The 24,192-nt window shown below is 41.5% G+C and overlaps 1 protein-coding gene across 1 annotated transcript in view; it reads left to right on the plus strand.

The window, feature by feature from the left end:
- Positions 1 to 24,192, plus strand: part of LOC125624109 (potassium voltage-gated channel subfamily KQT member 1) — a 765,256-nt gene that overhangs the window by 89,557 nt on the left and 651,507 nt on the right. The window contains exons 4-6 of the mRNA XM_048824460.2: positions 13,106 to 13,184; positions 15,105 to 15,201; positions 20,448 to 20,588. Coding sequence (XP_048680417.2) covers positions 13,106 to 13,184; positions 15,105 to 15,201; positions 20,448 to 20,588 — 317 coding nt within the window. The remainder of the gene's footprint in view (positions 1 to 13,105; positions 13,185 to 15,104; positions 15,202 to 20,447; positions 20,589 to 24,192) is intronic.

Genomic DNA, 24,192 nt, shown 5'->3' on the forward strand with positions numbered 1-24,192 from the left:
AATCACACTCTTAAACAGTAATAGAATACCATTTATTTAAATATTTTTGGATATTTTCTACAATTTCAAATATATTGATTTCAATTACAACACAGAATAAAATGAACAATGCTCACTTTGTATTTTTGGTTACAAGTATTTTCACTGTAAAAAAACAAAAACAAAAAAAACCAAAAGAAATCATGTTTTTCAATTCACCTCATACAAGTACTGTAGTGCAATTTCTTTCTCATGAAAGTTGAACTTACAAATGTAGAATTATGTACAAAAAAAACTGCATTCAAAAATAAAACAATGTAAAACTTTAGAGCCTACAAGTCTGCTCAGTCCTACATCTCGTTCAGCCCGTCACTAAGACAAACAGGAGATAATGCGGTCTGCTTCTTGTTTTAGAGTGTCACCTGAAAGTGAGAACAGATGTTTGCATGGCACTGTTGTAGCTGGCATCGCAAGATATTTACATTTTCAGATGCGCTAAATGTAAGCGGGGGAATAGTGCCGCTATTGTGGGGAACTTTCCTGGCTTCTGTACTGCCCCGGTGAAGTGCGCTAGTGAAAGGATATGAGTCCTCGCTCCCACTTCCTTTACCCAGTGGCCTCCCTGTCCTTGAGGACTCCCATTCCACTATCCTGTCTGGCAGAGTCCTCGTAACCCAACAAGGCTGGGCCCAGGATTCCTGGGGGGCTTGACCCCCAACCCTGCTGTGGTCACCTGGGACGGGGGCGAGGGTGTCCCCACTCCGGGGTACTCTCAGTGCCCTGGGCACTTCTCTGACCCACTGACCATTACATACAATTTAAAGCAAATGCAAGTTATTTAATCAACAATTTTAAGAATAAGGAAAAATGGGAAAGGTGAAAGGAAATGCATCAACCCACTCTGTGGCAGGGAACATCACAAACAGGGTCTCTGGAACGTCAGGGCAGTTCACAGCCTGTTCCTTGTAAGTCTCAGGCCCTGGCTGTGCTGCAGTGATGCTGTGGGTTGGACACTTGCTCTGGCTGTGGCCACATGCTCTCAGGCTCTAAGTGGTAGGACCCTTCTTCCCAGTGTTGCCCCCACCCTGTTGGAGTTACGTTCCAAGCCTGGCCTGCAGAGCCTCTTGGCTGAGGTGTCTCCCTGTGCTTGGCCCACTGCCCAGGGTCCCCCTCACTCTCCGCAGCTGCTCACTGCACCCAGCTCCGGACTGCTCCAGCCCCAGCTGCACCACTCTGTCTCAGCACTGCTGCTGCTCTGCCTCCAGCTCCCCGGGCTGTTTCTTTGCCCCTCTGGCTCTGGTTGCTGCAGTTCTGCTCCCAGGACAGGGTCTGCTCTCTCTGGGATGCTTTTCTGGTCCACCTGGATCTGGCACAGTTCTGCTCCCCAGCTCAGCTCGGGCCCCTGCTTTCTCCTTAGCTCAGCCCCACTCTGTCTGACCCAGGCAAATCCAGCTCACATGGGGGATGGGAGCTCCCTGGCCTCCTGACTCCCTGATTAGCTTGCCCGCCCTGTCATTCAGGCTGACCTGGAGCATTGGCCTCTCTGCATTGTTCCTGGGGACTATCAGTCTCAGGATCCTGATTTCCCATAGACCCTTCCCCTTTTAGTACTGGGAGCTAGCCAACCAAAACACCCCCCACTGAATGTTAGTAAAGGGGCAACAGTCCCCTTACATAAAGATTGATATGTCCCTTCATCTTCAACCACCATTCCAGAAGACATGCATCCACACTGACGATGGTTTCTGCTCGATAATGATCCAAAGCAGTACAAACTGACACATGTTCACTTTCATCATCGGAGTCAGATGCCACCAGCAGAAGGTTGATTTTCTTTTCTGATGGTTGGAGTTCTGTAGTTTCAGTATCGGAGTATTGCTCTTTTAAGACTTCTGAAAGCATGCTCCACACCTCGTCCCTCTCAGATTTTGGAAGGCACTTCAGATTCTTAAACCTTGGGTCGAGTGCTATCGCTCGCTTTAGAAATCTCACATTGGTACCTTCTTTGCGTTTTGTCAAATCTGCAGTGAAAGTGTTCTTAAAACAAACATGTGCTGGGTCTTCATCAGAGACTGCTATAGTATGAAATATATGGCAGAATGCAGGTAAAACAGAGCAGAGGACATACAATTCTCCCCCAAGGAGTTCAGTCAAAATTTAATTAACACATTATCTTTTTAACATGTGTCATCAGCATGGAAACATGCCCTCTGGAATGGTAGCTGAAGCATGAAGGAGCATTCAAATGTTTAGCATATCTGGCACGTAAATACCTTGCAATGCCAGCTACAAAAGTGCCAGTGAATGCCTGTTCTCACTTTCAGGTGACATTGTAAATAAGAAGCAGGCAGCATTTATCTCCCGTAAATGTAAACAAACTTGTTTGTCTTATCAATTGGCTGAATAAGAAGTAGGACTGAGTGGACTTGTAGACTCTAAAGTTTTACATTGTTTTGGTTTTGAGTTACGGGTTTTTGTTTTTTAACAAAAAAAATCTACATTTGTAAATAGTACTTATACAATAAAGAGATTGCATTATGGTACATGTATGAGGTGAATTGAAAAATACTATTTCTATTTTTACAGTGCAAATATTTGTAATGAAAATTAAAGTGAGCACTGTACACTTTGTATTCTGTGTTGTAATTTACGGCAATATATTTGAAAATGTAGAAAAACATCCAAAATAGCTTATAAATTTCAATTGGTATTCTATTTAAAAGTGCAATTAAAACTGCAATTGATTATTTTTTTTAATCGCAGTTAATTTTTTTGAGTTAATCGCGTGAGTTAACTGATTAGTCGACAGCCCTAATAGCTGTGTTTATATATGGGCGATTGCATGTGCCATCTCTTGAGGGATGTGGGAACTGATTCAGTGCATGGCACTTCATTGTTTGCGGACATAATGATTCTGATGCAGACACAGTTAAAGTGGTCTGGTAAATTTGGCCTTGTAAGGAAGTTGTGTATGGTTTTTTGTTTTTTAATAAAATGCCAAAACGTTCTGTGAATTTTTTTTTGAAAACTTTAATTTTTTTTGCAAAAAAAATTATACAGCCAATTGTATGAGACTAGGTCAGTTATAGAACATATCATGAGCCAGAACTTGAAACAATCTATGCAGCAACCTTTGCTCCCCATTGCTTTCCCAGGATTATATTTAAGTAGCTTCCATAAATAATTATCTGACAGAATATTCATTTGAATGCAGGATAAGCTACATAAATCCTGTTAGAATGTTTTCAACTTGATCTATATTCAGTATGCTGTCACATTACATACTACAGTAGCAATTAGTGTTTGTATAGTATTAGAGAGCATACAGTGCACTTTAAATGCTAAGTGTAAATTGTGAGCACAGGGTTGCAACTTCTTTGTTAGGACACATCAGAATGTTTAAGTATAGAGAATGTGGGAGGTTATGGACAAAAGAGGTGTAAATACTGTTTTATTCTTGTGGGAATTAAGGCTCATTGGGGAAATACATTTGGAAGTATGGTTGTTACTGTTGCGTTGTAGAAGAAACTCTGTGTACTAGTCCTATTGCTAGACTTGGCTGTGGGGCTATACATTTGCTTTGTAGATGTTCAGGGTCAGGCTCAGGCTGGAGCCTGGGCTCTGGGACCCCGCAAGGCCAGAGGGTTCCCAGAGCCTTGGCTCCAGTTGGAACCCAATATAGGTTTATCATTGGCTTCAGCAGGAGCAGTGTTGGGTTAACACTCAACACTTTTGAAAATTCCACCCTGAATGTTTATACTTAGGCTTTTTGTAAAAGATAAATAGTGGGCACAGGCAAAGATAAGATGAGGGATTGCAAGGTCACATGCTATCCTTTTTGCTGCATTACAGAAATGTCACTACAGATGAATTTTTGTAATTAATGTTCATTCACCAGGGGCTTGGGAGCTTATGCTTTGAAATAAATATTAGGCAGGTTATGTTCAAGGGTGTTGTGTGTGCATTATTATCCCATATTGTCTACCTTTAGCAATGGGCCTGTGTGGAATATATTCATATGCACCTTCAAAGTTTGTTATGGAATGAGACAGGGCTCTGAAGGAGCACCTGTACATTGAATGTGAAATTCCAGTCAAGTTATATAAGCCTACCAGTGTTGTGCCAATAAAACACTGAGTGAATGTTAGAGAAAAACCACATTATTGTAAGTCAGAACTCAAAGTATGTGCATACAGGCTGTTTATTTTGAGTCCTTACAGACAGATTTTCACTGGACCACTAAAAAGCATATATCCAGCCTAAGAGCTATCTCCAGACCATAAACTTCATACCATAAACTACTAGAGCTGCTAAAAACAATTCAAAGTTTTTGTTAAAATGGAATTTTTTGTTTTTTTGTACTTGAAAAATGGGTGAATTGTTTTTGCTCAAAATCACCGGATATTGAAAGTTGTAGACCAAATGTAAAGATATTGGGAAAATTAGAAATCAAATTGTTGAGTTAATAATAGAAACACTTAGTAATACCTACAGCCAAGATTTCTTATGTGCTCTGCCTATTATGTGCTCTGCCTATGTGTATAAATAAAAAATACTTGCCTAGCAAGCTGATTTTTGTCCATGGACAAACAGCTGGTGGCTTACCATGGTTGCTGTCCTTTCATTATATGCTTTCAAAATCAGCCAGATCTGCCAGTAAATTCTGGCTATGCTGTGACTTCACAGCTTCGTATATTTTAAATGCTGACCTATATGCTGGCAGAGAGGCAAATGCAGCAGCAGCAAGAAACATAGTTAACAAATTGGCACAAGTTTTAGCGGCAACAAGGGATAATTTTTTCACCAGTGTTGGACTTGCTGCCCCAAAAAACTAACTTTGGCTGGCACAATGAGAAGGAACAAGCCTGAAATTCCTGTTCAGTTCCTTTCCAACTGGCAAAACCTGTCCACTCCAGTTTTGTTTGGTTTCCAGGAAAATATGACCCTTGTGACTTATGTACCCAAAAAGGGGAAAGCGGTATTACTGTTGTCGTCTATGCACTCAGATGCTTCTGCCTCTGGGGCTGAAGCAAAACAGATACAATTAATTTTTATAACAAAACAAAAGGACACATGTGATGGTATCCTCATCCATCACAAAATGGATAGGCAAACGCTGGCTGATGGTAGTTTTTGCGAACATTTTGGACGTATGTCTGAATGCATATATTATTTGGATGTTGTTGAATTGTACCTGGCTTAATAAATCCTTAAGTAAGAGAGAGATGTTTTTCAGGGACCTGGTCATAGAAATGAAGAAACCACTGGTGCACGAAAGCAACACTGCAGCCTGTCTCAGGCTTCTAGGGAAATAGTGCTTAGTGTGCTAGGTACTGATCCAGAGCCTAAGAAACAGGCAAGATGTTACATCTGTTCCAGAGAATGAGACCAAAAAACCTCTAAAATGTGAAATTGTACATTCAGAACATATGTCACTTATTTGCCCCATTTGTTCCACATAGCAAAATGGCAGTAAATAGCCTACTGAGTTTGTGCCTCATACAGGGGCATGCACAGACATTTAACTTTGACCCCTTTAGGGGGGGCATGTTCTGTGCTCCCCCCAGCAGGAGCTCACTCACAGACTGAGACTGGCAGATTGGGACTGACAGGAAATTGGTGGGGCAGGGAAAACAAGTGGGAAGAAGGGAGAGATCTCTGAACAGCCAGGATGAGAGGTGAGAGAGAAGACTGTGAGACTGGGATGAGGAACCATGGCTGAAGAAGAGAAAGGATTGAGCCAGGGACAAGTTGCTGGAGATGGGGAAGGAGGAGTCAAGATTGTGGGGAATGGATAGAAAGGTCTGTACCCACTAGACATGCTCCTCTCCAGAGCCTCATCAGTGCCAAGTTGAACCTTATCAGTGCCAAGATTCCTGAGTCTCAACATTCCTCTAGTGTCAGCAACTATCTGAAACCCACTGGCAAAGTGTCTCATCTCTCTTCTGTGTCATAGAATCATAGAATATAAGGGTTCGAAGAGACCCCAGAAGGTCATCTAGTCCAACCCCCTGCTCGAAGCAGGACCAAATCCCAGTTAAATCATCCCAGCCAGGGCTTTGTCAAGCCTGATCTTAAAAACCTCTAAGGAAGGAGATTCTACCACCTCCCTAGGTAACGCATTCCAGTGTTTCACCACCCTCTTAGTGAAAGTTTTTCCTAATATCCAATCTAAACCTCCCCCACTGCAACTTGAGACCATTACTCCTCATTCTGTCATCTGCTACCATTGAGAACAGTCTAGAGCCATCCTCTTTGGAACCCCCTTTCAGGTAGTTGAAAGCAGCTATCAAATCCCCCCTCATTCTTCTCTTCTGCAGGCTAAACAATCCCAGCTCCCTCAGCCTCTCCTCATAAGTCATGTGTTCCAGACCCCCAATCATTTTTGTTGCCCTTCGCTGGACTCTCTCCAATTTATCCACATCCTTCTTGAAGTGTGGGGCCCAAAACTGGACACAGTACTTCAGATGAGGCCTCACTAATGTCGAATAGAGGGGAACGATCACGTCCCTCGATCTGCTCGCTATGCCCCTACTTATACATCCCAAAATGCCATTGGCCTTCTTGGCAACAAGGGCACACTGCTGACTCATATCCAGCTTCTCGTCCACTGTCACCCCTAGGTCCTTTTCCGCAGAACTGCTGCCTAGCCATTCGGTCCCTAGTCTGTAGCTGTGCATTGGGTTCTTCCGTCCTAAGTGCAGGACCCTGCACTTATCCTTATTGAACCTCATCAGATTTCTTTTGGCCCAATCCTCCAATTTGTCTAGGTCCTTCTGTATCCTATCCCTCCCCTCCAGCGTATCTACCACTCCTCCCAGTTTAGTATCATCCGCAAATTTGCTGAGAGTGCAATCCACACCATCCTCCAGATCATTTATGAAGATATTGAACAAAACCGGCCCCAGGACCGACCCTTGGGGCACTCCACTTGATACCGGCTGCCAACTAGACATGGAACCATTGATAACTACCCGTTGAGCCCAACAATCTAGCCAGCTTTCTACCCACCTTATAGTGCATTCTTCCAGCCCATACTTCCTTAACTTGCTGACAAGAATACTGTGGGAGACCGTGTCAAAAGCTTTGCTAAAGTCAAGAAACAATACATCCACTGCTTTCCCTTCATCCACAGAACCAGTAATCTCATCATAGAAGGCGATTAGATTAGTCAGGCGTGACCTTCCCTTGGTGAATCCATGCTGGCTGTTCCTGATCACTTTCCTCTCATGCAAGTGCTTCAGGATTGATTCTTTGAGGACCTGCTCCATGATTTTTCCAGGGACTGAGGTGAGGCTGACTGGCCTGTAGTTCCCAGGATCCTCCTTCTTCCCTTTTTTAAAGATTGGCACTACATTAGCCTTTTTCCAGTCATCCGGGACTTCCTCCGTTTGCCACGAGTTTTCAAAGATAATGGCCAATGGCTCTGCAATCACAGCTGCCAATTCCTTCAGCACTCTCGGATGCAACTCGTCCGGCCCCATGGACTTGTGCACGTCCAGCTTTTCTAAATAGTCCCTAACCACCTCTATCTCCACAGAGGGCTGGCCATCTCTTCCCCATTTTGCGATGCCCAGTGCAGCAGTCTGGGAGCTGACCTTGTTCGTGAAGACAGAGGCAAAAAAAGCATTGAGCACATTAGCTTTTTCCACATCCTCTGTCACTAGGTTGCCTCCCTCATTCAGTAAGGGGCCCACACTTTCCTTGGCTTTCTTCTTGTTGCCAACATACCTGAAGAAACCCTTCTTGTTACTCTTGACATATCTGGCTAGCTGCAGCTCCAGGTGCGATTTGGCCCTCCTGATATCATTCCTACATGCCCGAGCAATATTTTTATACTCTTCCCTGGTCATATGTCCAATCTTCCACTTCTTGTAAGCCTCTTTTTTATGTTTAAGATCCACTAGGATTTCACCATTAAGCCAAGCTGGTCGCCTGCCATATATACTATTCTTTCGACTCATCGGGATGGTTTGTCCCTGTAACCTCAACAGGGATTCCTTGAAATACAGCCAGCTCTCCTGGACTCCTTTCCCCTTCAAGTTAGTCCCCCAGGGGATCCTGGCCATCCGTTCCCTGAGGGAGTCGAAGTCTGCTTTCCTGAAGTCCAGGGTTCGTATCCTGCTGCTTACCTTTCTTCCCTGCGTCAGGATCCTGAACTCAACCAACTCATGGTCACTGCCTCCCCGATTCCCATCCACTTTTGCTTCCCCCACTAATTCTACCCGGTTTGAGAGCAGCAGGTCAAGAAAAGCGCCCCCCCTAGTTGGCTCCTCTAGCACTTGCGCCAGGAAATTGTCCCCTACGCTTTCCAAAAACTTCCTGGATTGTCTATGCACCGCTGTGTGTCATAGAATCCTAGAATATCAGAGTTGGAAGGGACCTCAGGAGGTCATCTAGTCCAACCCCCTGCTCAAAGCAGGACCAATCCCCAACTAAATCATCCCAGCCAGGGCTTTGTCTAGCCTGACCTTAAAAACCTCAAAGGAAGGAGATTCCACCACCTCCCTAGGTAACCCATTCCAGTGCTTCACCACCCTCGTAGTGAAATAGTGTTTCCTAATATCCAACCTAAACCTCCCCCATGGCAACTTGAGACCATTACTCCTTGTTCTGTCATCTGCTACCACTGAGAACAGTCTAGATCCATCCTCTTTGGAACCCCCTTTCGGGTAGTTGAAAGCAGCTATCAAATCCCCCCTCATTTTCTCTTCTGCAGACTAAACAATCCCAGTTCCCTCAGCCTCTCCTCATAAGTCATGTGTTCTCGTCCCCTAATCATTTTTGTTGCCCTCCGCTGGACGCTTTCCAATTTTTCCACATCCTTCTTGCAGTGTGGGGCCCAAAACTGGACACACTACTCCAGATGAGGCCTCACCAAGGTCGAATAGAGGGGAACAATCACATCCCTTGATCTGCTGGCAATGCCCCTACTAATACATCCCAAAATGCCGTTAGCCTTCTTGGCAACAAGGGCACACTGTTGACTCATATCCAGCTTCTCGTCCACTGTCACCCCTACGTCCTTTTCTGCAGAACTGCTGCCTAGCCATTTGGTCCCTAGTCTGTAGCAGTGCATGGGATTCTTCCATCCTAAGTGCAGGACTCTGCACTTGTCCTTGTTGAACCTCATCAGATTTCTTTTGGCCCAATTCTCTAATTTGTCTAAGTCCTTCTATATCCTATCCCTACTGTCCAGCATACCTACCACTCCTCCTAGTTTAGTGTCCTCTACAAACTAGCTGAGGGTGCAATCCACGCCATCCTCCAGATCATTTATGAAGATATTGAACAAAACCGGCCCCAGGACCGACCCTTGGGGCACTCCAGTTGATACTGGCTGCCAACTAGACGTGGAGCCAATGATCGCTACCCATTGAGCCTGACCATCTAGCCAGCTTTCTGTTCACCTCATAGTCCATTCATCCAGCCCGTACTTCTTTAACTTGCTGGCAAAAATACTGTGGGAGATCGTATCAAAAGCTTTGCTAAAGTCAAGGAATAACACATCCACTGCTTTCCCTTCATCCACAGAGCCAGTTATCTCATCATAGAAGGCGATTAGATTAGTCAGGCATGATTTGCCCATGGTGAATCCATGCTGACTGTTTCTGATCACTTTCCTCTGCTCTAAGTGCTTCAGAATTGATTCCTTGAGGACCTTCTCCATGATTTTTCCAGGGACTGAGGTGAGGCTGACTGGCCTGTAGTTCCCAGGATCATCCTCCTTCCCTTTTTTTAAAGATGGACACTACATTAGCCTTTTTCCAGTCATCTGGGACCTCCCCCGATCGCCATGAGTTTTCAAAGATAATGACCAATGGCTCTGCAATCACATCCGCCAACTCCGTTAGCACTCTTGGATGCAGTGCATCCCGCCCCATGGACTTGTGCCCGTCCAGCTTTTCTAAATAATCCCGAATCACTTCTTTCTCCACAGAGGGCTGGTCACCTCCTCCCAGTGCAGTAGTCTGGGAGCGGACCTTGTTTGTGAAGACCTAGGCAAAAAAAGCATTGAGTACATTAGCACGACATCACCCTTGTTGCTCACGCTTCTAAATTTAATCCAGAGACTCTCAGGTTTTTCTGCAGTTTCATACCAGAGCTCCTTTATGTCAGTCCACATAAAGGATGACTACTTACTACTGCTATCATTTACCTTGCTAGCTCAAGTTGCAGGGGTCTGTGTGGTGGAGCTAAAGGTTTTAGTCCTACTGATGTCCCATATGGGTATCAATATGATGCTACTGGATGGAATTCATGTGTTCAGTTTGCTTTTTTAAAAACCTAAGTAACTTCTCACACACACACCCCATTTTCAAAGAGCTCTAAGGTTCCAAAGTCAAATGCTCAAAAGTTGGGAAATGCCAGAATAAGGGTTGGTTGTGCAACCTTAATTTGTCCCACTTGTGGATATGTATTGTGATAGTCTTTAATTAGATGATTGCATCCTGTTTTTTTTCCCCACAGCACCTCTGCCTTAATCAGTTCATAGGCCTATTTAGTTTTGGGTCCACCTCTTCCCAGAACTCAGACCTATGGCCTCAGCCACAGGGAGGGACTACAAAGTCCAGAGAACAGAGTACTTTGGGTAACAAATGTGAAAAAAGGGATGGGAGTGAGGATATCGGTCCAACGCAGGATCCAGAGGGGATGCTAAGCAGAAAACCCCAGTCAGTGCCCACTGCTCCACAAAGGAGTCAGAGGATTCAGGGGTGCCACCTAGAGAAAATCTGCCTGGATACCGGATACCAGTAGAGAATGGAAGAGGGCACTTCCCCTTCCAACTTGCTCCACCTGGACAGATGGGTCAGCAGTGAACAGGGATCACTCTTCCTCAGGATCCACTTGAGGAAAATGAGAGAAGGAGGAGACAAGGCTGCCCTCGCCTCCTGGAGCACACAACAGGGTAAGAGCAGGGTGGGCAGCTCCATGCACTGGCTGAGTGCTATAATCCCTCTGATCCTAATCCCAGACATTTTAGAGTCTGGTGGTAGCAGCCAGGACCAACTTCCAGTGAATCAAGGGGGACTCCCTCACCTACACATAGAGATGGGGTTGTGTAGGAGGGGTTCTGCAAGGAGGGTCTTCTCCACAGTGGCTGCTACGGACCTGGTCACTGACACTAGATGCTTCCAGGTCCTGAGTAGGTCCCAGTAGAAGACTGGTAGCTCAGAGAGGTCTCAGGAGATAAGAGCTGCCTGGCATATTGGAGCTGATGGAGAAAGATGTGCACCAAAATGCTTCATGTATGACTACCTGCACTGTCGCTGAAGGGCCTGAATCCAGGAGCTGTGGACCTGCCTGGATGCAGAGCAGGCCTGGTCTGCCCTCCCACAAGGGGAGGCTCAGGACAGCCACAGAGACCCAGTGCAGACTGGCCAGAAAAACTCCAGAAACTTGTTCTGGAGGCTGTCTAGGGTTCCTGTAGGGTGCTCTCAATGTGCTGAAATGGTGCCAGAGCATAGACTGGACAGGTTGACAACCAGTGTCCTCCCGAAAAGGACAGGAAGTGCACAAGGGACTTGCTGTAGGGATGAAGCAGGGCTGTGTAGTGAAGGAGACTGACTGTAGGACCCTTGCCTTATTTGTTCCAAAAGTTGGAAGATGTGTAGTGAATGAGGCAGGGGTCTGCCATAGTAAAGGCAGTTGAATGCTACCATGGAGAATTGAATTATAGACTTGAAATTAGACTAAGGTTTCTAACCATCAGAGGAGTGAAGTTTTGGAATAGCCTTCCAAGGGAAGCAGTGGGGGCAAAATACTTATCTGGCTTTAAGATTAAACTCTAAGTTTATGGAGGAGATTGTATGATGGGATAACATGATTTTTGGTAATTAATTGATCTTTAAATATTCATGGTAAATAGGCCCAATGATCTGTGATGGGATGTTAGATGGGGTTGGATCTGAGTTACTACAGAGAATTCTTTCCTGGGTATCTGGCTGGTGAATCTTGCCCATATGCTCAGGGTTTAGCTGATCGCTATATTTGGGGTGGGAAGGAATTTTCCTCCAGGGCAGATTGGAAGAGGCCCTGAAGCTTTTTCGCCTTCCTTTGTAGCATGGGGCACAGCTTACTTGCTGGAGGATTCTCTGCACCTTGAAGTCTTTAAACCATAATTTGAGGACTTCAATAGCTCAGACATAGGTGAGAGGTTTTTTGCAGGAGTGGGTGGGTGAGATTCTGTGGCCTGCGTTGTGCAGGAGGTCAGACTAGATCATAATGGTCCTATGTGATGCTGGATAAGGCACTTGAAGCAAACTTTTTCGTGCGTGCTTTGAGACTACTGGGTCTTACGTGCAGAAGTGCTGAGGACTCAGAAGTGTGACTGAAGTCAATGGGAGAGCTATTCTTTGAACATATTAAGTGTGATATAATGCTAATGAAACATCAGGTCCTAGGTGTGCCAAATTGGGCACCCAAATAGGTGGATACTTTTGACCTTAATCTCTTTGTGCCTTAGTTTGCTATCTTTAAAATGGGGATAACACCCTTTCCTCTCACAGGAGTGTTGTGGAAATAAATTAAAATAATTGTGAAACATTCTAAAACTATAATGGTGAGGACCATGAGGAGGAAATAATTGCGCCTTAGAACAAGGTTTAAATAGTGTGCAGTGAATAAGGCATGGGTAACACATTGAATGATGATGAGGAAACAAAATACATTAAACACTATCCCTCCTGTGCACTGAGTGAGGTAGGAGTCCTGAGGAAAAAAAATAGAATGTAATCATGTAATTAAAGACTGCATCATAATGCATACAGCACAGTGGAGTCAAATTAAGGTATCCTGGGCAACCTGAATTCTGGCATTTCCTAAACTTTGTGTGCTTGAGTTTCCAACCTTAACGTTCTTTTAGCATGTGTATGGGGAGTGGGATGGGGGTGCTCATTTTCTGAAGTGGAAATAATAGGGAGTTTTGATGTGATTACCAAACATGCTTTCATTTGGCCTAAACCAGATTTTAATCTTGGTTTTCCAGATGTGAAACTCTGCTATGTTAACTCACTGTTCCAACAAAACTCTACTAAAGTCATTTGGTTTTTGTTTGCTTTTTTCATCTGGTGTTCAGTGACTGTTTAAGTGCATAAGTCTAATGTTCAATGTGTTTTTTTAATAGATCTTATTGTTGTGATAGCCTCAATTATTGTTCTGAGTGTAGGATCAAATGGGCAGGTGTTCGCCACGTCTGCCATAAGGTACGTTCTTCTAGTGACTGTAACGTAACTAAATACAAGATGGGTTTGTAGATGCATGCTCAATTGTTATTACCAAAGATTATCAAAATGTCAAGGTAAATGGACTATGAAGAACTCAGTGTACCATTGTGCCTCGGTCACTGATTGGGAAAGGCAGCATCGAGGCAACGCATACTGCATGGGTGTGAGTGTGGAAGCAGAGAGGACACAACTAAAGAAACATTATGTCCCATACAAAACATCCAACACTCTTTCTGAAGGGGAAAAAAGAATATTACAGCATGTTGGTTTATTTTAGAAGTAATCCAGACACCACTTAATTCACTTGGTACTTTTTTGGAGAATGTGTAATTACTTCACTTAAATCCATCAAAGCACAATTGCATTTTATCTGGCACAGGTAACACATACCATGCAGGAACCAGACGCATTTGATTTATGCAGTGTTTGTTCAGCTTGCCCCAAGTAGCACAATGTTGTTTTGGATGGTAAATTGAGTAAATACTGGAAAGGAGCGATAAGGAGTGGTGGAGGTGTATTCCCACTTTGCTTAATCCAGCAAAGGGGTGCTGCACCTCCTATAATGTGTTAAGTGCCCTCCCTCCCACTTGAGTTATTGGGAAGTGAGGAAGTCAGCACTTTGCAGGACTGGGCCCACATATATACAACTCCCTTTAGTATATGCCTAAGGTATTTACGGGGCACTGACTTTTGGCATATAAGAACTGACAAGATTATGAAGACATAAATGTCCAGAACAAATATGTACTTTCTGTTCCCACAGGTGAATGTGTATGTTAAGATTTGTTTAATTTAGGGCTGCCAATTAATCACAGTTAACTCACACAATTAACTAAAAAAAATTAATCGGAATTTAAAAAATTATTTGCAATAAATCTCACTGCTAAACAATGGAATACCAATTAAAAATGATTAAATATTTTTCTACATTTTCAAATATATTGATTTCTATTACAACACAGAATACAGCATACAGTGCTCACTTTATATTTTTGATTACAAAGATTTGGACTGTAAAAATGCTAAAAAGATAGTATTTTTCAATTCACCTCATACAAGTATTGTAGTGCAATCTCTTTATTGTGAAAGTGTAACTCACAAATGTAGATTTTTTTTGTTACATAACTGCACTCAAACAAAACCATCTAAAACTTTAGAGGCTACAAGTCCACTCAGTTCTACTTCTTGTTCAGCCAATCGCTAAGACAAACAAATTTGTTTACATTTAGGGGAGATGATGCTGCCTGCTTCTTTACAATATCACCTGAAAGTGAGTACAGGTGTTCATATGGCACTGTTGTAGCTGACGTCTCAAGAGAGTCTGAAATTCATGTTCTGGTTGGTTACTTAAGTTGCATAGCATTGTCTCTACTCACTGATTGTTTTTAGTTACATAAATCATCCAATCAAAATGAGAATTGTGACTTTTACAGTTGAATATTCCATTCACGTTTTGCTTTTGGAAAATATCAAAGTTAAAAGTTTACTTTCTGCCAGTGTTCATGCTAGTAAAGTTTTGGTACTGAATGGTCTCAGAAAGCAAACATTTGAGAGTCACAAATAAGTAAAAATGTAATGTGCTTATGAGTATGAACAAATATGTGTACAATTTATTTATTTAACTATTTGGTATAATGATATACTATACACTTAAATACAGAGTAGTCTACAGTATTGAAATTATGGGTCCACACACAAAAGGTACCGAATAGCCTTAATCCACAGGCACATCTCTGGGAACAGAAGTTGCTCAGCATCCTGAAGAATGATCAGGAACATGGGGGTTTTTCTGTTTTTTTTATTGTATATAAATGTACCCTGAAGGTTGTGTGCAGATTAAAAAAATAGTTTTGTATCGATATTTAAGTTTTTGATTTTCATTTCACATTTTTCTTTCAGAGGAATCCGGTTTCTCCAGATACTTCGCATGCTTCATGTAGATCGGCAGGGTGGCACTTGGAGACTCTTAGGATCAGTTGTTTTCATACATCGTCAGGTACTGGATATTTTAAAATTCCTAACACATTGTCCATGAAGCTTATTCATCTCTTGGACTTCAAACCATGATCTGGTTTAAAATGAACAATTGTTGCAAGATAGAATGAATCACTTTCAAAGACAATCACGTTTCTTTTTATTTTTAAAACAGGAACACAATTAGGCTGAATATTTCTTTCAATCTGGGGGCTAGTAGGCACCAGCAGTGGTATTTTCTGGAAATTAGCATTATAGTTGTGAATAATGGTTCTCTGTGAAGTTTGATGGAACTATTCAGGCAGAATTTATTTAACATAGTTCCATGGTTTGTCTCACATATAAAAATGCTGCCAGCTGTATTTGCAGGAACTGTCTTCCAACCCAGGTTATTTTGGCAAAAAAACAAACCAGTTGAAAAATTTTAAGTGAACACATCAGCCATTTTAACCATTCCTTTTTATTTAGCTACTTGAATATTGGGGTTTCTAATCTGTGCTATAAATAAAAATATTAAATATAGTGTGTTAACATGCAGGAAACACTATTTTATCTAAGGATATAGGCTGTGAAATAGAGGTAGATATTTCTATAAATAGCAGTCTTTGTTAAAGCTTGTACGTTTTATCATTACCTCTCTTGTTCAAAAGTACTTAAGCTTAAATAATCACTTTTCATATAGACTTTTTTACACATACTTTGGCAAATGAATGATTGAAGGGCCCTTTTTAAAGGGTCACTTTTGAATCTTTTTTGGTGAAAACGGGTGCTCGAAGTTAACCATATCAACATATTATTGTCATCCTCTCTTACTCATCCAGTCATATTATAGTGGCTTGTTCCACACTATAGATTTCTTCACCTTTAAAGCCAGTTATTTCTCCTCCTAGGACAGTCCTTCCTTCATATAAATCTGTTCTCCAATTAGTGTAAACAACTATAAACTTCCATCACAGCTGCCACCTGCATTTGCTTCAGCAGATCATTATGTTATGTTACAGATGACTGGGAACTGCTTAAAACAAAACACTGAAAATCTATAGTATAGTTATTCTTGTGCTATTAACATTTCTGCTGCACCACAGGTAACTTCAGATCCAACAGGCTGAACTCCATTGAAAAACACTGAATTCCTGTTTAAAAAAAAAATCCCCAAACAAACAGCAAAAATTCCTCAACACAAATCCACTTCATTCCTAAATGACATGAGGAATTTTAATGGCCCATGTCAGTGTAAGCTTCGTTGTTTATCTCTACGGTGCATGGCTATCCATATAATACTGGACTAGACTCCTAAAGTATTTTCTTAGTATTCATAAGGCTTACTGTGGGGGTTTTCTGGGGGCAAATAAAAAAATACCTTGGAGAAGATAACCCCATGAACCAAATGAATTTAAAGTTATATTACTCCAGAGAAGTGATTATGGTGATCTATAAACAGTCTTCATATCTGTGATGCTTGACCCAGGAGATCACCCACTGACACACGAGCAGTTCAAAATCAAAAATATTCTTTATTGACATTGGATAATTGTAGCTGAAACTGCAGTGAACAGAAGGGAAAACAGAACTTTTATTCCCCTCCAGTCTGCAATAGAAATTTGGGTTTTAAAGAAAAAAGGACCTCAGCTTCTTTTTCTTTGCAGCCAGCATACAAAGCAGACTTTCATTTGTTCTTGTTACTGAATTGGACACTTTTTCAATACAAAATAGGATCCTAAATCCCTGAAAAGTGCACAAAAGGAAATTATTTGGGTCCCACTGAAAATAGATTCACTTGGATTTGTCTGTGCCCAGAAAAGCTTACTAAAGATTGAACCAATGCTTTCCATGTGTGTTTGAGTTTTACGTATAGCTGTATTAGCTCACTGAAACCCGATTTGGCTAGGGCACTCAGCTATTTTCAGAAGGTTGAGCTTATACTAGTGTCTTTTGCCAAAGGCAACAGAACATGAGTCAGTATCACATATGGTGATGGAAAAACTTGGAAAAAATCATGCAGCTCACTGAAAAACTATTGAGTTAACTTACCCAGCTCCAGTTTAAGTCTCTAATCTCAGAGGTTCACTTATCCCTCATCTTGCTTTGTGAGCTGCCATAATGCTTCTAATAGAAGGTCAATTGATGGTTTTTCTAAGAGTTCTGAGTAGTGTTATTATTTGAGATTTGTCATAATTAAAAATGTGTCCAGGTTTAAAAGAACTTCTTGACTTAAGCCCCTCAATACTGATCTGTCATGTTACCCTATATGCAAGTGTGATTTTGGCTTTCTTTGCACACCACCCCCCACTAACCTTGTTTCAGTCATAACTGCGAAGTGTGTTAGACTTCTGTGGGGGAGGAAAGGGAAAAGAAATATTTTTTTGTCACTCTGTTGATGTTTCACCTGATGAATAGCATCTTGGTCTGTTAGCTGTCCTTCTCAAAAGCATGAGAGTAAGCTTGGCTGTGTGGTAAGTGCAAGGACTGCAAGACCTGGACTCTTGAGTTGTGTATCTGGCCCTTCTACTGACTTCCTTGTTTTGGGCAAGTTATTTAACTTCTGTCTGTTACTTCAGCTATAAAATAGAGATAATAGTCTGAGCCTCGATTTCTGCAAAACTGTCAAGCAACTTTAGATGTTAGATCCTATATTAGTGCAACTATCAACTCCTATTTCTTTGTGCTCTAATTCACTTTTTGTTGAAATTTTTATATCCTATCTACATATCTCCTTAGTATAAGGCTGCTGGAACATTTTTAATATTTATATATACACACTTGCTATTGCAATATTTGTTTGTAAACATGTATGTACGTATTCAGAGTGGCCATTAGAGATGATCTGAGGAAGTGGTGTTTTCATCCAGACTGAGTTTTGACAAGGGTCCAGGCTTTAATGAATTGGGCTACGATTTAGAGATGCTGATGCTGAAATATCCTCGGTAGTTCTGGTGACATTTCAGCCACAGTGGTGGGAATCTCATGATATCCTGCCCAACTCCACTAAAACTCATATTGGTCTGCCTCATTTTAAAGCCAATACTTCACATAGAAAATCTCCAACTATTGTCTGGCCTCCATTCCAAGGCAAAATCAGTGAGAAAGTAGTAGATTCTGTTCCAATTACTTGTGACATCTGCCAATAGCTTGGATGTTTTGTAGTTGGGCTCTTGTTTGAAGCAAGACAGACAGCTTTTGTGGCACTAATATGGTACCTTCATTCAGTGGGAAGTGATGTCATCTCCGGGGGATGGAAGCGTAGGAACTTCATGCTCAGTTGGTGACTAGAACATCCACCTCCATTGGCTTTCTTGCCCTTTACAGCCTACAGAATTCAGGCTTTCCAAGTGTTAAATGGACACCCACAAATAGAGGCTGCTCAAGACTATCTGCTGCCCTAGGCAAAACTTCAGTGTGCTACCCCTCTCCTTATAAGCCTAGGATGGCAGATTTGACCCAGCTGTCCATCTGTCAAATTTGAGTGACTGGAATTGCAACCTGGTGTATGGGGTCACAGAGCCATTCACATTTGGCCAGGACACCCCTCCATCATGATAGAGGGGCAGCTGGGACAAATCTGCTGCCCTGGGAAGGTGCCTAGTTTGTCTATACCTACAGTAACTAAACAATATCTTAGCATAATGAATGGATGATCGCTGCAGAAAGAGGAAGGACTTGGACAAGATAGCACAGAAAGCTGCCAAAACCAAGAGAAAACAATGTGAGCTGCAAATGTAAAAGGAACTCTTAACAGTTCAAAGCAATAAGATCAGACATACCAAGTGTATTAACTGCTGTACAAAAAGAGGCAGCAGAGTTGGTGGAGGAGAGGTTGACCACAATGAACTAGTGAAGATTCAGCTCTGACTTCCTTGCGCAACCAATGCATCAGGCCACTAGAGCTGAGAAAAAGACTTACAGGTGAAACTGGAGCTACTAAAAACTGAGACTAGAGAGGGAACAATCGGGACTAATGGATTACCTGAACATTTATTGACAAGGGAGAATGCTTTTGTTTTGTGCAAAGGTTAATTAGGTGCACTGAATCTGGATTATCCCAGTGAAGTTTCAGTGGGCAGGGTTTTTAGAGTCTTGACTCCTGATGCTACAAGTAGCAGTTGTCTCAGGGAGCATTCCAAGGCTTCACCATTTCCACCAGAAAGATGCTGTAATGAAAAAACAAAGGGAATGGAAAGAAATTAGTTTAAGGTAATAAAACCCAGATCTTCCAAAAAGAAAAGGAGTACTTGTGGCACCTTAGAGACTAACCAATTTATTTGAGCATGAGCTTTCGTGAGCTACAGCTCACTTCAAGCTCATGCTCAAATAAATTGGTTAGTCTCTAAGGTGCCACAAGTACTCCTTTTCTTTTTGCGAATACAGACTAACACGGCTGTTCCTCTGAAACCTGCCAGATCTTCCAGGAACTCTCCTCCCTAACATTTAGCTTCAGATGCTAGTGTAAGACATGACAGAAGAATGGTGGGAGAGAAACATCTATTTTAAATAAAGGGGTTCTTTGTTAGACGGGTGTTTTTATTTTTAAAAATCACTTTTGCAATATTTGGGACACAAAATAAAGGAGAATTCTCTGGAATTCAGAATGGTGACTAGAAGAACACAAAGAATTGGGGAAAGATACAGATGAGGTATGTAGTAAATTTTACTATTCAGTCTTCTTGCAGGTGGCAAAGCTTAAATAAAAAGTTTTACAAAAGACAAAGCAGGAATTAACTCCCAGTCTCTCAGGCAACACAAAGTAAATGTGGATAAAGTCTCAGATCCCTTTTAAAATGTTAACTAAAAAAAAATTTGAGGTGGAAGGCAATGTGCTCCCCATGTCTGTTAATATGCTGGGGGATGCGAAGAAGAGATTAATTTTCTGTAAATAAATCACATTTTCTAAGAGTGACTAGTAGGATTTACCTTCAGTTTTAAGACATTAATATTTGGCCTATCACCAAAGTTGGTCAATGACATTGCAAAGTCTTATGTCTATTTTTACCTGTCCAAATCTACTGTCAGGGACCATTTGGGCTTGAATGACTTAGTCTTGAAGCAAATACAAAGCTATTCATGGATTCCTCTATCTTTTTTTTTATGGAAGTACATTTTGCCTTCTAAACTTGCTGATAGTGTCTTTCCAACCTTGCCATTGCACAGCATTGCCATGATAGTGCCTTTCAGCAAAATATGCTAGTATGTGAAACTAAACAACGTTATTGGTTTCAAACTGGAAAGTACATAACTTAAGCCTTACATACTGTTTCCTTTCTTTTGTGATAGGAACTCATAACTACTCTGTACATTGGATTCTTGGGACTGATCTTCTCATCCTATTTTGTCTATCTTGCTGAGAAGGATGCAGTGGATGAAGATGGAAGAACAGGTTTCTCCAGCTATGCTGATGCCCTGTGGTGGGGTGTGGTAAGTCATCTGTAGCAAAGTGTGTGCCTAGTCTTTGTCCACTCTCATGCAAGATAGACCATTGACATTAATAGGGATTTTTTTTCCTGAGTAAGGATTTATTGATTTGCAAAATTAGACCTATTTGTAAATGGTAATCTAGAAGGGAAATTTAACCTTTTTTTTAAAGTAGATGCAATAGAACTAAAATATGTCAGTAATGAAGTATATTATAAAGGCAAAGTAGTGACTCCGTGGTAAAGTTTGTATTAAGTACAAAATGCAAAGTAGGAATTAAATCCTTATTTTAAAGAGTGAGAAATTAATCTTGAAATTTTACATCCTCTTTTGAGCCCAATTTAATATCCAGTGATTTTTCTAAAAAGAAACATTACTGTAAGAATGTTCCCTCTTACAAATTTAGGCCAAGGTGTTCCATTATTTAGATACGTCTAGCTATGCCACTGTAGTGACAGCCCCCAAAGCACGCGTGTAGATGTCAGTTATGTGTACTACAACACAAACTGCATATTCTAAAACATGGAATACAGGAAGTTGTGATAACATTAAATAGTTCCATTGAAAGTAGTTGACAGAGCCCTCCAGATCCGTCAGCAGTTTTGGATGTCTGATAGTGCTTCCCAGTTTCACCAGCAGGGCTCAGTAAGGAGTCATGGTGAACTAAAGAAGGTTTGGGGCTGGGGGTAATGGGCAGTTATGGGAGTTGTATAGGGGTGTGAATGTCCAGCTGGATGGAGAAGGGAGTATGTGGTTATGTGGGGGAGTGAAGAGAGAGAACATGTATTGGTGAGGTGGTAGGGTTATGCTCCTCTAGCCATGGTCATCACATTCGTGACACATCTCTGGGAAATGTCTTTCCTCTGCTCACCCGCAGTCTGAGTCTGATACACCACCTGTGCTCCTGAGGCAGCTTTCCCCACTGGTAAATCTCATGTGGCTCATGATCTGGGAGTGTCAGTGTGGCAAACCAGAGGAGGCTGACAAATCAGGTCTGGTGATAGGGTGGGGAATGACCTACTCTGAGGATATTTATGATGATATTGGGGGCAGACTTAGAGCCACTAGCTCCCAAATATTCACAACTTGCCCATTCAGCCCTTACACATCCCTTAACTGCCTATTCTCCCCTCTTCCCAAACTGTGCTGTAAAGTAAAACCTTAATTCCTACCTCATACTTCCCATTGACAAGCTTACAGTGCATATATCTAACAGATGTTACATTTGCTGTATTTGTTGTAGTGCTAATAAGGGAATGTTGTGTATTTCATACTGTTTCTTCATACGTGCACGGGAGTTCATAGCAGAGGTGTATAGCATGTCTGTAAGACTACTGAATGTGAAGGGGGAGTGCTAAGGTATGCTATAGAAGGTTCTCTCTTGCTTATGTGGGTGGGTTTTGCACTTACACAACCTTCTGCTGGCTTTGACATAAGTGTGTGTGTGTGAGAGAGGAAAATTTATCTGGTTTAATCCAAGAACAAAGAGATAAGCAGTTCAAGTCTTTGTAAAGAAAAAATGGAAAACTTCCTTAAGTAACAAAGTAATATTTTACCTGCATCTAAATAATCCATTAAATAAACACTGGTAAGAGTTTGTGGGATAGGAAAAAAAAGGGGGGGGGGCTTGAAAGTCCCAATACATAAACATTTATAATATTTGTGTTGGAAGGGTGATGTATAAACTTATACTAAAATTATTTTTATAAAAATTTGGCTTACCCATTTTTTAATGGCTCAGTTCAAAAATTTTGTAAATCTTTAATTCCAATGATTTGTTTACCATGTATCAACTAATTTGAAGGGTACACAAAGCATCCAATAAATTCATTCAAAAAAATGAAAAACCCTGACCAAACGAACCCCACCCTGAAATGATCAGACAGAACTAAATAGTCTGGCACGGGGAAAACCCAATGGCCCACAAAATCAAAAGTTGGTTAAATCCCTCTATAGACATCTATGATAAAAAGCTTATAAGGGTCTTAAAGCTTTGTGCATCTGGGCATAAAACAACCTTTAGTTAATGGAGCTTAAGAAACTTTCCACAAGAACAGATGGCTGAAAAAATATAGAATAAAAACCAAAGCAGTAAAGGCCAAACCAGTCTGTGCCTTTTTAGACTGACATCACAAAAAGTCATGTCTATGCTGAGGAAACTTTAACAGCAACCAGTTCCTGCTTGTCCTACTACCAGTTCAGTTGAACTGGTTTTCAAAACAGTCGGGACATGGCTGCTCAGCTAGTTTTTACCGCCGTTTCAGCTAAATATGATCAGTAAATCTAATCAAAATGGTATTAGAAGAGGGAGTAGCTCTGGGAGTCTCAACAACATTAGGGCTCCCACCAGACCTTGCATCAGTTCAACTGATCTCGTGGGAAGCTTGTAAATTCCCCCAGTGTAGTCCAGGTCCAAAGAGGCTAGTGGCTTTGTCTGTCTGTCTCATATATAAATTGGGATGATTGTTCAACGTAATTGTTAAAGGATGCTGATCTGTGTTCTTGTGAATTTTGTAGTATTTAGCTATGGTTTAATAAGGCTTCCCGTCACTGTGGTATATAAACCCTTTCCGTGCATAGTAAACACACAAACGTCCCTCTCTTTTAGCTGCTGGCAGGAACATGCTTAAAGAATTAAATCCAATTTTCTAACATGAGAAACTATTTTGGAGTCTCAAAAAGAAAAGGAGTACTTGTGGCACCTTAGAGACTAACCAATTTATTTGATGCTCAAATAAATTGGTTAGTCTCTAAGGTGCCACAAGTACTCCTTTTCTTTTTGCGAATACAGACTAACACGGCTGTTCCTCTGAAACCTGTATTTTGGAGTCTAAGGGCTAGATGCTGCAGCCCTGACAGAGTAAAGGCTGCAGAATCAGGGCTTAAAATATGCTCTCTTCATATGAACATATTTTGCAAATATTCTTGATTATAAGTTAATAAAAGAAAACTGGGAGAATTTTCAAGAGAAATGAGTAAGTTTAAAATGTAGGCTATTTTGGTGCTTGTTTTAAATAGGTTGAATTCTAAATGTACCTACTTTTTTAAAGTGTTTATGTATTGCACCAAGTGCTCAGGGATTTTTCTGTGAAATTCTACTTACATTTTGTAATGGGTAGATAAAATCAGCTTTGTCTTTATCTGTGTGAGTCACATGAAGGAAGAATATTGTTTAAGCTTTCCAGACATGTAGGCCTCGGCAGTGTTAGTGAGTCACGGTGCAGGTGCAGTTCACAGCTGGGACCAGTGACACAGGGCAAAGTGAATCACTTAGTTTCTTTTTCTTTTAAAACCTCCTATAACACAAAAACACAGATGTGGAGTTATTAGGGAGTGAAATTTGATTTCACTTTTGCTTTTCAAAACTAATCCAGTTTAAAAAAAAAAAATCTTGGTAGCAGCTTTTGACAGTTTTTTGTGTATCTGCTAAAACCACAGAGACTATTATGTGAGATATTTTGACTACCGTAGAAAGTGCAAGCTTGCTGAATTTGATACAAAGGTCCTAAAGGGTTTAAACATGAGGAAAAAGGAAAATAAAACAAAAATAAAAGGAATTTGGAACCAAATTTTAACCAGGTTCACTCGCTCTAGCTGTGAATGCAAG

The sequence above is a fragment of the Caretta caretta genome, chromosome 1 (genome assembly GCF_965140235.1).
Source record: "Caretta caretta isolate rCarCar2 chromosome 1, rCarCar1.hap1, whole genome shotgun sequence".
Taxonomy (NCBI): domain Eukaryota; kingdom Metazoa; phylum Chordata; order Testudines; family Cheloniidae; genus Caretta; species Caretta caretta.